This window comes from Pithys albifrons, chromosome 8 (assembly GCF_047495875.1).
Source record: "Pithys albifrons albifrons isolate INPA30051 chromosome 8, PitAlb_v1, whole genome shotgun sequence".
Lineage (NCBI taxonomy): Eukaryota > Metazoa > Chordata > Aves > Passeriformes > Thamnophilidae > Pithys > Pithys albifrons.
The window spans coordinates 9,822,168-9,837,530 of NC_092465.1; the positions used below are offsets into that span (position 1 = coordinate 9,822,168).

The 15,363-nt window shown below is 44.3% G+C and overlaps 1 protein-coding gene across 1 annotated transcript in view; it reads left to right on the forward strand.

The window, feature by feature from the left end:
• Positions 1-410: 410 nt before the first annotated feature.
• OSBPL11 (oxysterol binding protein like 11) overlaps positions 411-15,363 on the forward strand; it is a 39,412-nt gene continuing 24,459 nt past the window's right edge. Inside the window, exon 1 of the mRNA XM_071562850.1 lies at positions 411-722. Coding sequence (XP_071418951.1) covers positions 592-722 — 131 coding nt within the window. The 5' untranslated portion in view covers positions 411-591. The remainder of the gene's footprint in view (positions 723-15,363) is intronic.

Here is a 15,363-nt window from a genome sequence, read left to right on the forward strand (position 1 = left end):
TGGACTGAGTCCGTGTTCTTGCCATAGGGACACCTACTGGATAAGAATCGTACTCTGTGTGCACTGAATGATTATCTAGAGATAACTTTTGTTAGGGATTAGAATTTGTCAGAATGTTCCTTTGAGTTACCGCACTGCTCTGACTACGGTTCTGCGGTCAGACACTACCACCGGTAATCCTTGAACCTTAATCTGTCACAACGCTGTTAGTAAAGGCTGTCATTCCGTCACCTGTTAATGCGAGTCGCCCCGGGGCGCAGACAGCCCCCACAAACACTCAGAGCGTCCGGGAATGTCCCTTTCCAAGCGCTCCCGAAGGTTTGGGACCGCTGCCCGCACTAAAGATGGCGGCGCGGCTGACCCGGAAGGGGCGGTGGGTCCGGGCGGGTGAAGGAGCGGGAGGGCGGGATCGCCCATCGCGGTGCGGCCGTGCGGGAGCCGGGGCGGCCCAGCCCAGCCCAGCCTAGCCCAGCCCAGCCCGGCCCAGCGGGGCGCGGAGGTGCCGGCGGCGCCGCCATCGCAGCCCGAATGGGGCGGGCTGGCTCGGCGCGCCGGGGCCGGGGGCTCCGCTGAGGGGCGGCAGGCGCGGCCATGCAGGGCGCGGACCCCGCGGCCGCCATGAGGGGGCCGGAGGGCGAGGGCAGGACGGAGCCGCCGCCACCGGCGGGGCAGAGCGGCGGCAGGAGCGGCGGCGGCCGCGGCAACAAGGGCTGGCAGTACAGGTGGGCGTGAGGCGTGGGGAGGGCGGCGGGGCCGGGAGCTGCCCCGGGAGGGGTGGGCGGCCCCGGGAGCTGCCCCGGGAGCTGCCCCGGGCAGGGTGGGCGGCCCCGGCCCCGGCCCCGCAGCCCCGGGCAGGGACTCTCGGCCCCGCGTCCCTCTGTTCGCCCCGAGGTGCTGCCCGTGGGCGGCTCCCCTCGCCCGAACCAGCACAAAGCTTCATGGGGATGATGTGCCTTCACTCCCGCCTTTCAGATCCTCCTTCCCCCTCCGTTTAAAGTTGGTGGGGGCGCGTCGTGGCTTTCCACCCTGTCCAGGAAAGCCAAACTTTGTGCCGAGTTTTAGCTCGGTGTGCCTTCTTAAAGAACTTAATGGCAGTCTTTTTATTTTTTTGTTGGTGCTTTGTGTGCGTTGCTGATAGCAAAACTGAGTGTGTACGGAGTTTGTGTGTTATCTGGCTTGTTTGAAGAACGGCTGAGCTGAGCATAAATGGGGTGATTACTGAGACAGCAAGGACAGCAGGGAAAGCCGGAGGAGCTGAGCACGCAGCGTTAGTTTGAATTATTTACCTGTGTATTCGAGAGATTTGGAGGGTTCCATGTAATTTTTCCTGGTGTGCTTTGTGTTTGAACAAATTCCCACTCACACGCTGGCTCTCCAAGGCATCGCTGTCCGAATGCCCGCTCCCTGGTCTCTCATCCCTGTCTGGAGTTCTGCCATGTTGCTGCTGGAAATGCTGCTGTTGACGTGAAGTTTACACACTTCTCCTTCCAGCGGAGACTCTCCAAAGCCGTCTCTGCCAGCCCAGATGGACTCGCTTGCTGTTCCCTGCGTGTGGAGACAGCAGAGCCGGAGCGAGGAGCATCTGCCTGCGCCGTGCGGGACGGAGGGACAGGGCTCGGAGAAAGGAGCACCCAGGCTGTGCAGGAACCAAGTGCCTGGTGCTTTTAATAGGGAGTGAACAGCTCGGGCATCACTGAGAATCTGGGTCACAAGTAATTTACTTTTCTGGTGACTAAGTGCTGGAAAGAGAAGTGATTTCAGGGTGAATATTTCAGGCTGTTAAACAGGGAAGGCTCATTGTCAGATTTAGTTGTTGGCTGCCTTATCAGCTATTTCCAGTGGCTTTTAAACTTTTTTTTAACCTCTGGATTCAAGTAGAACTGAATTTTCTAATGAAAATTGCTATTACTGTGACCAAGCACACACTTAACTGTTCGTGTGTTTCACATGTGAAGCACAGCAGTTAGTTTAGGCAATCGAAATGGAAGTATTTTATATTTTTATGTGGAATTGGAGGCATTGGAAGGGGTGAGATACCTCATTTGCCTGGGTGCCTTTTTGCTGTAGTATATTTGAGACAGTGGTCACAGGTCAGTGCTGTGCAGTGAAATTCCTCTTTTTAAAATCACCCATCCAAGTCTTTTTTTTAATTCTTTCAGTGCTGTGGCTTGTAGGATGAAAGTTGAACTGAGTGTTGGCCAGTTTGGTGGCTTGACAGCTCTAAGTGGGAACTGTCCATGTTTTTCCTTGTAGCTATCAATGTCTCATTTGAGTTGCTCTAATAATCTAGTGCAAATTAGTTTTCTTTCTTTTCTTTCTAGAATATTGTGACAAATTTAATGTACTAATTGTATTATTGTGGACACTTGAGATACCTCACTGTTAATCTCTGCTCTCTTGGGAATCAATTATTTATTCCTAAATTTGTCTCTATATCTAATTACCAACAAAATATCACCTTTCCCCCCTAGGCTCCCTAGGAAGCTCTCCTGGATGAGGTGCTGTAGCTTAGTTTTCTCTTTGTGGGTTACTTCTATACTAAAATGTGTTTGAAAAGAGAGAGACCCTTCCCTAGTGACAAATCAGTGTCTGAAATACAGGTTTTAGAAATAGATTTTCTGAGAACTTCTGGTGGAAGTTTGATCTTCAGCTTTTCTAGCAGAGAGTGTGAACAATGTCTGGTCACACAGCTTGGTAGAAGTGGGTCCTGAAGTCCTTGCTTTGCATAGCCTGGGCCTGGCCCAGCAGTTTCTCTCTCTACTCAGTGAAGCATCTTGTCAAACAGCTGTGGCATAGTTGTCAGACAAATGGGACAACATGTACTTGATACTTTAATGCTCCAAATGACGAATCGAGACTATGGAGAAAAAATAAACCTACAGCAGTGCTGGAACCTGAAATAGTGGAAACTGAGTGTCTCAGAGGTGGCAAGTCTCACATCCTGAGCATAGAGTGAATGTCTAGGAAATAAGAAAGTAACAGAAAGTCTAACTTTGTTTTTTTAGGAAGATTTTTAAATAGCTCTGATAGAATCAGATCAAATATCACAGTGGAGAAGAGACAGGAAGAGACTGCCAGACACTTGGGGTGATGTGGAGATAGAGCTGAATCTCCCATGAGACTTCTGTTTGCAGCCTGGGCACTGGTGAGTTCAGGCAGTCAGTACAGCAGTGCCTCTAATGAAAGGTGTAAGGGCTTGGTTTCTTTAGAGGACAGGAAGATACTTTTTTTTTGACTTAGCAGAAGTTGAGTTCTTGAGAAACTGCTCCTTTAGCCATCTCACAGGAAATGATCTTGTTCTCTTGAGAATATATGATGAGGATGAGAGTGTGTCTGAAAACAACTAACCCTCGGCTGCATTTTCCTCAGTGGGGTCAGGAGCAGCCTGAATGTTAACTTGCATTTGGGTAGATAAAGGGAGCCTGAGAGGCTGCACTTCTAAACTGTTTAACCCTGTTTTCATTTAGAGAAACAGTTACCAGGAGGTGAGACTTCTGAATAATTTCAAATTATTAAAAGATAACTTGATAAAGTAATTTAAGATTATAATATTTTCTTTATTTTCAGTAGTAACCAAGCTGGGAAGTAAATATAGTCTTACCCATAAAAATAATGATTTGCATTCAGCAGGTCTGCCTTAAGTCTTGACCATCTTCATTTGGTTTTTGCCTTGCTGTAGGTTAAATGAACAAGAGTAGTTTCAAAACAGTGAGAGAAAGGTGACAGGTTTGACAGGTATGTCTACACTAAGTGATTTATAGTCATTCAAATAACATAAAAAATTTCTCAAACAGAAAGCAGAATCTCTGTCTATGAGCTGAATGGAGAGCTGATCAGAACATGTGCCAGCGAAGTGTAACAAGTCCTGTCAGCCTGGCTCAAGGGGCTTTGAGATAATTTTGAGGGAATTGACTTGCAATTACTGGTTCTCATTTATCTACAAAATGAGAAGTTCAAAGTGCTGTGGTTGACTAGAGAAACAAGATTGTCTTTCCCAGTTGGAGACATGTTAATGTGCTGTCCTCTTAGGTTTTTCTTAGCAGTTCTGCTTTCAGATACATAAATCAATTCAGCTGCTGTTAAAAGGATTCCCAGCATTTTTTCTCTTGCTGGTAGAAATACATGTAAGATGTTCATGGATTTCCCAAATGATTGCTGTTTTTGAAGCTTACAAGTTATATTTCAAAACCTATTTGCTTTTCTGTTCTGTGTGTGTTTTTGTAGATAGCTGCCTTTGTTCCTTATTTCAGAAGTGGTTTTAGCATCTGCTGACTATGGATTTAGCCACATATAGGTATAAAATGCCACAGGTGTGTCTTGCTATTTTTTAAAGAAAGGAAGTTAACTTCAGTTGGCTGTTCCTGAATGTCACTTAAGTGCTGCACCAGGGTTATTTACAGCTGTCAGTGTAGAAAGCCATTTGGATGAAAGCAGCTTCAAGGACTAAACTTCCTAGACTGACAGTACTTTTTATTAGTTGGTGGGGTTTTTTTGTTTGGGTTTTTTTCTTGCCGGGGGTGAAAATGGTCAGTAAGAGGATTCCTCATGCTGGGTGGTTTCTGCTTGTCCTTAATTGGGTTATCAAGTTAAGGCAGAATTCTCTTGTAAAATTACTCCATTGGGCTTTGTGCTGCAGTAAGAGACAGTAAGAGCAGAGAAAGAGTATTGACAAAAGAGTGAGACTAATTTGTTTTGCAATGAATGCAAATGGATGACATTAAACTAGTGAAATGGTCTCCAGTCTTCTTTTAAGGGCTTTGTTTTGCAGTTGATACTATGAAAGCAGTATTCATAAATTCTAAAAAAAGGGAGTAAACAATTACTGACCTTAATTCAATCTTCTCTGTTTGAGCAGGTCAGCATGTGATGGTGTAACAGAACTGGTAATTGGAACACCTGAATATATTTTAATTCTGCATTTTGAGATGATCATGGACACTTCTGCATAAAGTGAAATATGAACTATGAAATAAATATGAAATGTGTTTTAAGGGCAATGCTTTTTTCTGAGCTTGATCCCACTGACCTTCAAGGATGACTGACAATACTTTGCACTTGAACACATACAAGCAAAGTGTGTGAAACTGAGCTAGACTGTGGAAGTGTTTGATTTTTATTCAAGTTATCTTGCCAAAATGATCTAATTAGTAGTAATAAAGGGTAGTGTCTTGAAACTGATACAGGCTTGAGTGGATGTTGATAAGGATCCTTTGTATGCGGGGGTGTCACTGATGTCTGTTGCAAGAAGAGGTGTTGAGTGTTCCTAATTTCTGTGTGTTCTTGGTGACTTCCACGACTGTTTGATCTTGGGAGGGCAAACTTCACCTGTTTGGCCCTTAAAGCCGAAACCAGATGGTTAGAAATAGATACAAGAGGTAATGGCAGCACAGCTGCAACACACTGTTGCAAACCTCTCCCTTGCTGGTCCTCTGCTCTTGTCCGGGCATCAAATTCTTGCTTAGGCTGCAGCAGAGTGTGTGAACTGACTTAATTAACTCTCTCCTGAGAGCAGGCCAGAATTTAAGTTAAAGTCTGTATCACTTGATAAGTAGATGAAAAGTGAAACCTTCCAAACCTCCATGTAAATGTTAGTGTCATACTGGGACAGTTCTCTCTATGCTGGTTCTCCTAGTCCTTCCTTTTTATTACCCTTGTTCTGTGTTTTCTTTTGCACTGCTTGAAACAAAATTCTTTGGGATCCTACATGGAATTTGTGTATATTTGCTGTAATCAGTAACTGTAAACCCCCTCCTTGTGGTGCACAGCTGCAGAGAGAGACTGTGATTTTGTGGTGTCATCTCCCAGGTGGGAGGTCTGGCAAGGGCTGCTCCTGTTTTGTTGACTTTCCCCTGCCTTTGCAGCCCACCCCACTTCCTCAGTGTCCTGCTGTCCTAAGAACCTGTTGGTGTGGTCACATTGAGGTGCAGTTGCCAAGGGAGGTGGCATTTGTGCTGGCATCTTTTTTGGATTGGCTGGTAGCTCTGATGTCAAGCCTGTGACAAAGTGAGCCCTGATCTTCCTTGCTTCTGTTTCTGATGGTCTGTGGAGATGTCTCAGTACTGCTTTCAGAAAGCCCAGTCTGCTCACACTGACTTGTTGCTGGCCTTTTGCAATGTGGTTCTGACTGCTGAAAAGATTTTCTCAAGTGGTTGCTGTGAATTTCAGAATTTCTTTCTGCAATTTTATGTGTTCCTTTTTATTACTAAAAATTAGATTATGACTGCTCTCACACTTGTTTGGTATGCTGAAGGGAACTGGCTGAAAAACCTGGTGCTTGAATATCTTTATCCTCATTTGACTCTTTGCTTAAAGAGTAAACCATACTTACAACACCAATTTAGAAATGCTGCACTTTGAATAATTTGCTCATTAGAATAGGCAAGAAGCTGATATTTAAGATGATCACCAGATCTCAGGATCCATTCTGTATTATTGAAATGTTCAGGTCATCTTTTATCAAGCTGATTTTATAGTTGCTGAAGCCGCAGGCACTTCTCAAAAGACAAGGGAGCCATTCATGTTCACACGTGTATTTAAAATTGGAACAATGGGGTGGGAGTGGATAGAAGCTCACATTTGTTATAAATTAAGAGAAGGAAATCTTGGTGAGAGAGGTGGTAAGTGGATGGAGTTGAGGAAGCAGGTTTGGGTGATTAAACAGGAGCTTCATGTTGATTGATGAACCTGAGCCCAGTTCCTGAACCAGGTGACAAAGTGGGTTTCCTTCTCTGGCCCTGTGGCTCCTCAGTGAGCAACTCCCAAGAGGAGTGTCCCTCTCCTGCTTCTGAGAGTGTTCCTCTGTTGGATGGGCAGGGGTGTCATATGGGAGAGCTGGTTCTGGCATCACAGCGTGCTTGTGTTCATGCTGGGAGTTCATTTAGAGTTCAAATTAAGCTAAACTGAAGATTTTGGAGCTAAACTGAGGTGCTGGAGTGGGTCCAGAGAAGAGCAACAAGGCTGGTGAAGGAAGTGGAGCACAGGTCCTATGGGGAGAGGCTGAGGGAGCTGGGGTTGTTTAGCGTGGAGAAGAGGAGGCTCAGAGGTGACCTCATCACTGTCTAGAACTCCCTGAAGGGAAGTTCTGGCCAGGTTGGGGCTGGTCTCTTCTCCCAGGCACTCAGCAATAGGACAAGGGGGCACGGGCTCAAGCTCTGCCAGGGGAAATTTAAGTTGGATATCAGGAAAAAAATTCTTTCCAGAGAGAGTAATCAGACATTGGAATGGGCTGCCCAGAGAGGTGGTGGATTCACCATCCCTGGAGGTTTTTAAACTGAGATGGGACGTGGCACTGAGTGCCATGATCTGGTAAAGGAACTGGAGTTGGACCAAGGGTTGGACTTGATGATCTCGGAGGTCTTTTCTAACCCAATCAATTCTTTGTTTCTATGTTTCTGTGCCCAAACTTTTGAGTGGCTTCTAAATGTCAAATAATTTGTGCTTTCCATGGAATAGATTTCTTCAGGAGTAATGCCTGTTACAAATATTAATCCTTCACTAAGTGCAAGAGTATTTTTCAAATTCACCTTTTCTATAATTATGTACCAGAGACTTAATTAAAAGTGTCTACAACGTTAACATCCTACTTTGCCACACACATTCTCTCCCCAGAGAGAAGATGAAAAACAAACTGCATGTGCCTGATCTAATCACATTGCTTAATGTAGGAGCAGAAAGCACCAGCTGCTGCTGTTGGGTTATCCTGGGGTGGTTTGTATGCTGTACTCATTGGACTGTGAAAATTAAGGCACAAGTGCAATGACTCCTGTTTACTTAATTTTGCCTTGACATGTCCTCTGATGAGTTCTCATAGGGAATTGCTGCCTGCTGGCAATGCTGCCAGACAACTTTCTTTTCAGGGTGCTTGCAAAGCTTGTATGATTTCAAATGTTCTGCTCAAGATCTGCTGGGCAGAACTGTAGGGTGCTGTGTTAGGGAACTGGTCTCTGACCCTGGCTCTGACTTTCTCTGTGGTGTTAATCATGCATTATGAAAACTGCTTTTCGCCTGTGATCACTATCTGTGTCCTCTTTTTCCCGGATGCCTAGTTTGGAACAGTTGGCTCTGATTTTGGAAAACTTTGAAAGGGTCGTGGCTGCAGCTGAAACCAGCAAAAGCCGTAATTTGAATGTATGAATAAAACAAAAATTGGGCTGCAACTGTCTCAAAGTTAGGCTGAAAATTCACTGTCCCTCAGTTCTCTGTATGCAAAATGGGATGGTAATGTTTTCATCCTTTTATTGTTCAGGATATGACTCCTTTGATGGCAAGCACAGCAGAAGAAAACCACAAGAAAACTCTGTAGTGCATGACAAATGAATAATACCTGATACTCATTGCCTGATGAAAAGGGGCACTTTGGAATAACCCTTTGTCTGAGAATCACTGTCCACTTAAAGCACTGTACAAAGAAGTAGTCCTGCTGTATTTATGTATTGCCATAATCATAGATGATTAACACATGTTTTCTTAATTAGTCTTTAAACTTTTGTAGTATCTTATGCCTCAATTTAAATGTAGGAGTATCTTTGTTTAAATTCTCTGTGTCCAAGAATTACAGCATAATTTGAGTTGAGAGGGGCCTCTCAGAAATCTCTAATCCAGCCTCCTACTCAAAGCTGGCCTGGCTTCAAAGTTAGAAGGTGTCATTCAGGCCTGCCCTTTGAGTTTTAACCATCTCCAAGGATGGAGATGTCACAACCTTTCTGGGCTCCTGGGCCAGGGCTTACTCCTCCTCACTGTGAAGAATTTTTCCTTGTGTCAAACATGGCAATTTTTTTGCTGCAGGTTGAGGTCACTTGCCCTTCTGCTGTGCATCTCTGAAAAGAGTCTGTCTCAGTCTTCTCCATGTGTAGGGGAGACAAAGATGAGATTCCCCCTCAGGCTTCCCTGCTTCTGAGGAGGCTTAGCACACCCAGGTGCCTCAGCCCTCTTGTCTGGTGTGGCATCCTCTGCTTGCACTGACCCACAGGTTGGTCTGCCCCAGGCACAAGGCTTTGCATTGTTTCCCTCAGAGCTCAGGTGGTCTTGTTCAGCCTCTTCCTCTGGACAACTGGGGTCCTCTGGAAAAGCAGCCCAACCCTACTGCACCCTGACTGCTGCCCTAGGCTGAACAGGGCACACATGGTCCATTGGACAACTAGGAGGGATATAGTTGTGCTGGCCCCTGAAATGCACCACTTGTAACTGTTTGCCAGCTGGACTTCACAGTATTGGTATTTCTTCTTGTGTCTTGTGCTTCACATACATTTTTGCCTGTATTTTTGGATATTTAGATAACATTAATTGACAGCAGTCAAGTAAGTGCACAATTGTGTGCCTGAAAGGTGGTAATAGATTGTTATCCTCAGTGTTTAGTCTGAAATGTCTCAAAAATCTGAGGTAGCTGATCAGTGTAGTAACTTCCATTTCAATGTTATTGCTGCAGAGTCCATGATGGCCGTGTGTACTTGTTAACATAATCTTTTCAAAGTCATAATCACAAACACATCTCAAACCTGCAAAGGCATACTTGTGTATTTCTGATAGGATAAGAGCTACTAGACTGGAAGCGGAGCAAAATACCGTGGCATGGAATGTGTACTAAGCTGAACCATGTTGGACTGTGCCTAAGAGTAACTAAGCAATGCAGAGGTTTCCTCCACCAGTTTCTGTGGATGGTGCTTACCAGGATCCAGTGCTTTCTGAGGTGTCATAGGTAGCAGATTGCCCAAAACTGCCAAGATGTTCGTCCATCAGTTTTTGCCTTGTCTCTGTTATGTCAGTGCTGTTCAATGGGCAGAGCAGCTTTGAGCTCACTGCTTGAGCTTTCTGAAACCAGACTTAAGGTGAAAGTTTTGAGTCTTGTAACAATAATATGTGAAACTGTGCCTTACGTTGTGCTGATGTAAACTGGTCATGTAAATGGTAGCAAAGGTTCAGGCAAGAATCGTTTGCCAGAGGTATTAACTGGGTAGTTCAGACCTTTTGAGTTGCCTGTTTTTTGTATGCTCCAGTTCTAAAATGTTGGCTAAAACTGTAGTTATTTTTTCCAGTGATATCATTGCAGAAAAATCTGCAGGGTTGGCTACTGGCTCTTGGGTCCACCTTCAGTTCTGTTCTGCTGACGCAAATCCACAAATAAATTGTATGTGAGTGGAGTTCTTGCTGACTTGAGGAGTTCATCTATGTGTGAGACAAATTGCTTAGCTGAATCTTGCTGCAATTTTTTCCAGGCAGCTGTATTGTGAGAGCTAAAGAGCTCTGTAAATTATGAAGTAGTTAAATAATGAGTTTTACAGTTGTCCAGTGAGACAGTGTTTAACTACTTATTATTTAAATATTATCTGTTTTCTTTTTTCCCCTTGCTATCCTGTAAAAGCATTACATTTGTATATAATTGACCATTAATGCACAAAAGAGGAGAGTCAAATGCAAGTTTAGTTAAGATCATTAAAAAAAACCAAAAACCCTGTAAGTTTCATTTAACATTCCCTTTGAGATGGGTATTGGTAGAACTTGAGGTGCAAACACAACTGCTGTGTTAATAGCAGGGGTTGGGGAGTCTGGGTCATGGGAGAGCCCCTTTATCCTTTGGTAGGAAGCCTGGGCTGTGCCATGCTGGGCTCGTGGACAGCTGATGGCTCTGCTGCATTCTGTCTTCCTGACAAGCCTGCAGTGCCCTTCATTGCGTTTCTGTTCTCCCAGGGATTTACAGGAGTTTGTGTTAAGATCAGTTTTTATATCTAACGAGGATGTGTTTGTTGCTGGCACATTTGCAGCCAAGCGGTGCTCTGAAGCATCCCCAGGGTCTAGTGTTGATGTTCTTGTGATAGTGTTGGACCTCTTTTCCTTGCACTTGTTCTTGGTTTCTAAATTTATAATTGAATAGTCAAACACATGAGCTGAAGAGCAGGAGCTTTGCTGCCACTTAACGGTTCACTGTAGGGCACTGCTGACGAGTTGCACAGCAAGGGTAGTTTTCTTTCTTCCAAAAGCTGTTTGGAAAAGCAGAGGTAATTTATTGATGTAGGTACTCTGTAAGGAACTGATGCTTCTGCCTTACCTCGTTGGGTGTGGTGGGGAACCTGCTCTTGCACCATCGAGCTGTGGGTCTGCAGTGTGCTTAACTTAGTAGTGGTTTCTTGGGAGCAAGTGATCTTTGCAGTTGCAGAAGTATGCCCAAAGTGTCTATTGCTGACATAGTTGTTTGGGGTTTTTTTCTCCTTTTTATTCTCCCCTACACTTCCCTTCTGTGTAGGGAAAAGGAGAATCAGTGCATTGTAGACAGCACTTTGCAGTGCTCAGTGAGGAAGAAGTAAAGCTGTTGCCAAAAATGGGCCTGTGTGGACATGGGGATGAACAAGTTCAGTGAAATAGGTTACTGCTTTTTCCAAAATGTAGGGTCAGAATTACTCACTGGTTTGCACTCTTACAATCCCAATTTCTTTCTTTTCTTTTCTTTGTGCTTTGCTAGCTTTTAAGTTGAAGGTGGTGCCTTTCACCAGGGTTTTACATTTTGCTGTGAGCTCCGTAGAAAGGAGCATCTTCCCTCAGCCAGGGTCCGAAGGCATTGTGATAACAGTGATGGCGGCAGCTCTGGAGGCTGGATCCCCCTTCAAGAGCCCTCCCTGACATCTGCGTGTGCTCCAGACTCCTGGCCATCCTTCATGCTGGAAGCAAATCCACAGATACTCAACTGCCACTTGAACTCAGGCCTTATGCAAGTCTGTGGGGAAGCCTTTGGCTGCTGCCTTTGCTCTTCAGGCAGCTGTTGGCTCTTCAGGGACTTGGCTGCTCAAAGTATCCCACGTGGTGGTGTCTTGTTCCCAGCAAAATTAAGATCATCTGAAGGGTAGTCTTGGAACTATAATCACTTTCCAGATGGGTGTAATTTTGTGCCACTGCTTGCAGTGGTTTGTTTGTGTGGGGCTTTCAGGGAGACCTACATATGAGGGGGGGCGGTCCCATGATGTAAAGGAGAGCACTCTGGACTCTGAATCCCAAGGACCTTAGTTTGAGTCTCAGTGGGACCGTCCCCTGGCAGTAAATGCCTCCTTGCCATCCCATCCCGTCAGATCTCGGATGCTCAGCAGGGCCAGCCCCGATCAGTACCGGGTGCTGTGACAGTCCCGAGGACTTCACTGTCACTGTCCAAGCTCACTCGGCTGTGGCAGATGGACCTTAGGACTGAAACGGTGGGGTCAGTTCTGTGCATGCTGTGCCTCACCTAACACATCCACTGTGCAAGCTGGAAGGGCACGTGGGGAGAGCCCTTCCCAAACCTGTGTTCGTGAAGCCTGGCCATACATACACATATGAGGGGTATGAAAAAAGTGTGGAGTATCCTTCTGCATTACTGTTTCTTCTCAGAGAAAATGTTGGCCCAGCACGTGTCAGGTGTGGGCCTGAGTGTCTTGGCAGAAGCTTCTGAAAGACGTCATTGTGGGAGTTCTGTTCCTCAGTATCTGTTCAAGGCTTGGGTGCTGCTCGTAAACAGGATACAGGGGAATTGGGCCTGTCACTATCTTGTTTCTCCCCCAGGACAAGAGACCACCCTGCAAGGCACTGACAGCTGCTACAACATAAGAGTCATGCTAGAAAAGGACAAATAAAACTGGAAAAGGATAGATAAGCTAACAATGATCCTTTGTGAATCTTTTATTCCTGTTGTATTTACTAAACGTGCAGATATGTAGAAATCTGGCTTGTGGCAAACATCTTTGGCTTAGGGTAGTTTCCTGTAAAGACTATGAACTGCTGTGTAATTGTTCGTAGGCTTCCATCATTTGCTTACATGGACAGTTTCAGTCCATCTCACTATATTTATAAACTAAACAAGTGTGATAAATGGGAAGTCAAGTTCAGTGGTGTTCAGCCTTTTGGAAAAAATCCAGATTTTGGAAGGTGATGGATGTACTGGGCCAGAGTGCAGATGTACCACAAGTTTCTGCATAATTTTTTCCTAGGTTGTGATTTGTATAATATCCTCACTTAAAGTACTCCCAGCAAAAGTCAAAATCAGTTTTATTTTTTTTTTACATGTCTATTGCAACATTTCCTTTCTTTGACAGGACATGTGAATTTCGACAGAAATAGGGCCTTTAGAAGTTGTTGACTCCTTGTGGAGTGGTTGCTTTTCATAATCTGAGAGTGTGGTGAGCATTTTGAATAGCAACAACAGCAAGTGGGCTATGGAAGGATAAATGTACCCATGGGTGTATGTACATGCATGTACCAGCAGCAGATGAATGCAAAGGTCTTGTTAACCCCGGTGTAGCCAGGCTTCACTGTCAGTGTTGAGACAAGTTGCTCAGTGTTTTGTGTCAAGTTCACTTCCAAAATCTGTTCCCTAGAAGTCACAAACCCCACCGTGGGGACTTGTGGAGGTTTCTAAAGTACATGGGTGACTTTGAAACAGGTTTTACCACCACTGTTTCTAATGAAACAACAGTAAAGGCTTTAAGGAAAACCTTACTCATATTTTACGAAATATATTTGGTTATCTGTGAGCAGAGACAGAGTCTGAACCTCAATCTCTTGTTGCCAAAGTCTACCATGTTAAAAGCCTTCTGTAGTGGGTCTAGTCAAAGTGAAAATCCAAGTGAAGAGGAACATGCGGATGAAGGCAGAACGTGGTCAAGTGGTCATTCAGTGTGGAAGTCTATCACCAGGAGAGCTGCACTCCCCGCTAAAGTGGATTTTTCCTTTTTCTAAAGTCTGACAAAATCAGGTATCTCATATGTCACTCAAAAAAAAAAAGAAAAAAGGTCTACTAATTATAATCAAAGCCTGTTTAAGTTTCCCTTGTCAGATGAGTAGACTTCCATAGGCCATGCACACAGTCCTGCTGTATTCATTGCCTTCTGAAGTTACTTTTCTAACTTTTCCTGCATTCTGGTAAAGGTTTCTGTGTTACCTTCAGTTCCTGGGAGCGTGCAGTGGCTCCAGCCTGAATGTTGTGTATGATGTCTCATTGAAAAGCAGGGGTGAAGCTTGCACTCACTAAAGCTGAAAAACAATTAGCTGTGACTAGGGACAATTTTCAGATGATTAAAGCCCAAGCTCATACATTTTTATGACTATGCAATCTCATAATTTTCAGCTAAATTAAGACAGCAAGCAAGTCTAAACTGTACTTCCCATGTATGCCAATAATAACAAATGAGAGGCGTCTGCAGAGGATGAGTTTGATTATGTCTCCTTTAGCTTTTTTGTGCATTTAAAATACACGATAGCCTGAACACCCTCTGCTCTCCTTGGGTTTATTTTTATCTGTAGTACCACTTAATGAGCTGTTAGAAATTAAATTCCTAGATAGTCCTGCTGGCTGCTCTCCACTGCAGGATATTACTGCAATACTGATTGCTGCAGTAGTAGCTGGAACATATATTTTCGCTTTTAAATGTAACATTAGAAAACAACTTGTTTTTTCTTCAAAAATATACATTCTTGCCTCCCTTGTTTGAGTAGTATTAGTGAATGGGAGTGATTTGCTCTGTAGCTGTTTTCTTCAATGTAATCTTTAATGGCTTCCGTTAGAATGAAACAGTGTGACATTACATTTATCAAATTGTCTGGTTATCTAATTAACCTGGTGATACTGGTGCTGTCCATAAAGGAGATGTATAAGGCAGCCTGGGCTGTTATTTGAAACTTACCCCCATACTTAGTCCAGCTATGTTTGCAACCAAAACCCACTGATGCAGGTGATCCTTTGGCTCTAGTAATCCTGTTTTTTGCCAACTTTCCCCTTTCATTGATACGGGGCTACTTTGACCTTTTAATGACCAAGACAGGCTGCTGCTCCAATGTACTCTGAATAATTTCATTTAATCTTCAACATACTCTGAGCTACAGAAATTTTAACTTAAAATCTAAAAGAGATTAGTTAAATACAATTGTTTTTAAAAACGCAAATAATATATTTGGGTCATTGGTCAACTCTTCATTGGCATTATAGGAACTCCTCATGCTGGAGACCTTAATTGTCTCTCAGGAGCGTGTTCTTCACTGTGGTGGAATTTCTAGAATTATGGGAAGGTACAGCATAAAATAAGTCTTTAAACTGTGATCTTAAAGTGAGTAATTTGTAGCTATAGCACTTGTAAACCTTATTTAGGGCAACTGATTTTCAGAAGCAGCAGTGTAGTTTGCCTGTAATGGTATTAAAACCTCCAAGCCCAATTCAATGGGTTCTCATTTTTTGTGGAGGTTGCAAGTTCAGTCTCTGAAAAAGAAACTACCTGATTTTCCTGTCAGGCCAGAGGAGGAGATGTTTTGGCTCCTGCTTTAGATTTCAGAATGTGTTGATGTGACCTGCACCTGCGTGTTGTGTTCTGTAGAACGTGTGTTGAGGAGTGTGACTGTTTGTGTCGGGGGAAGGGT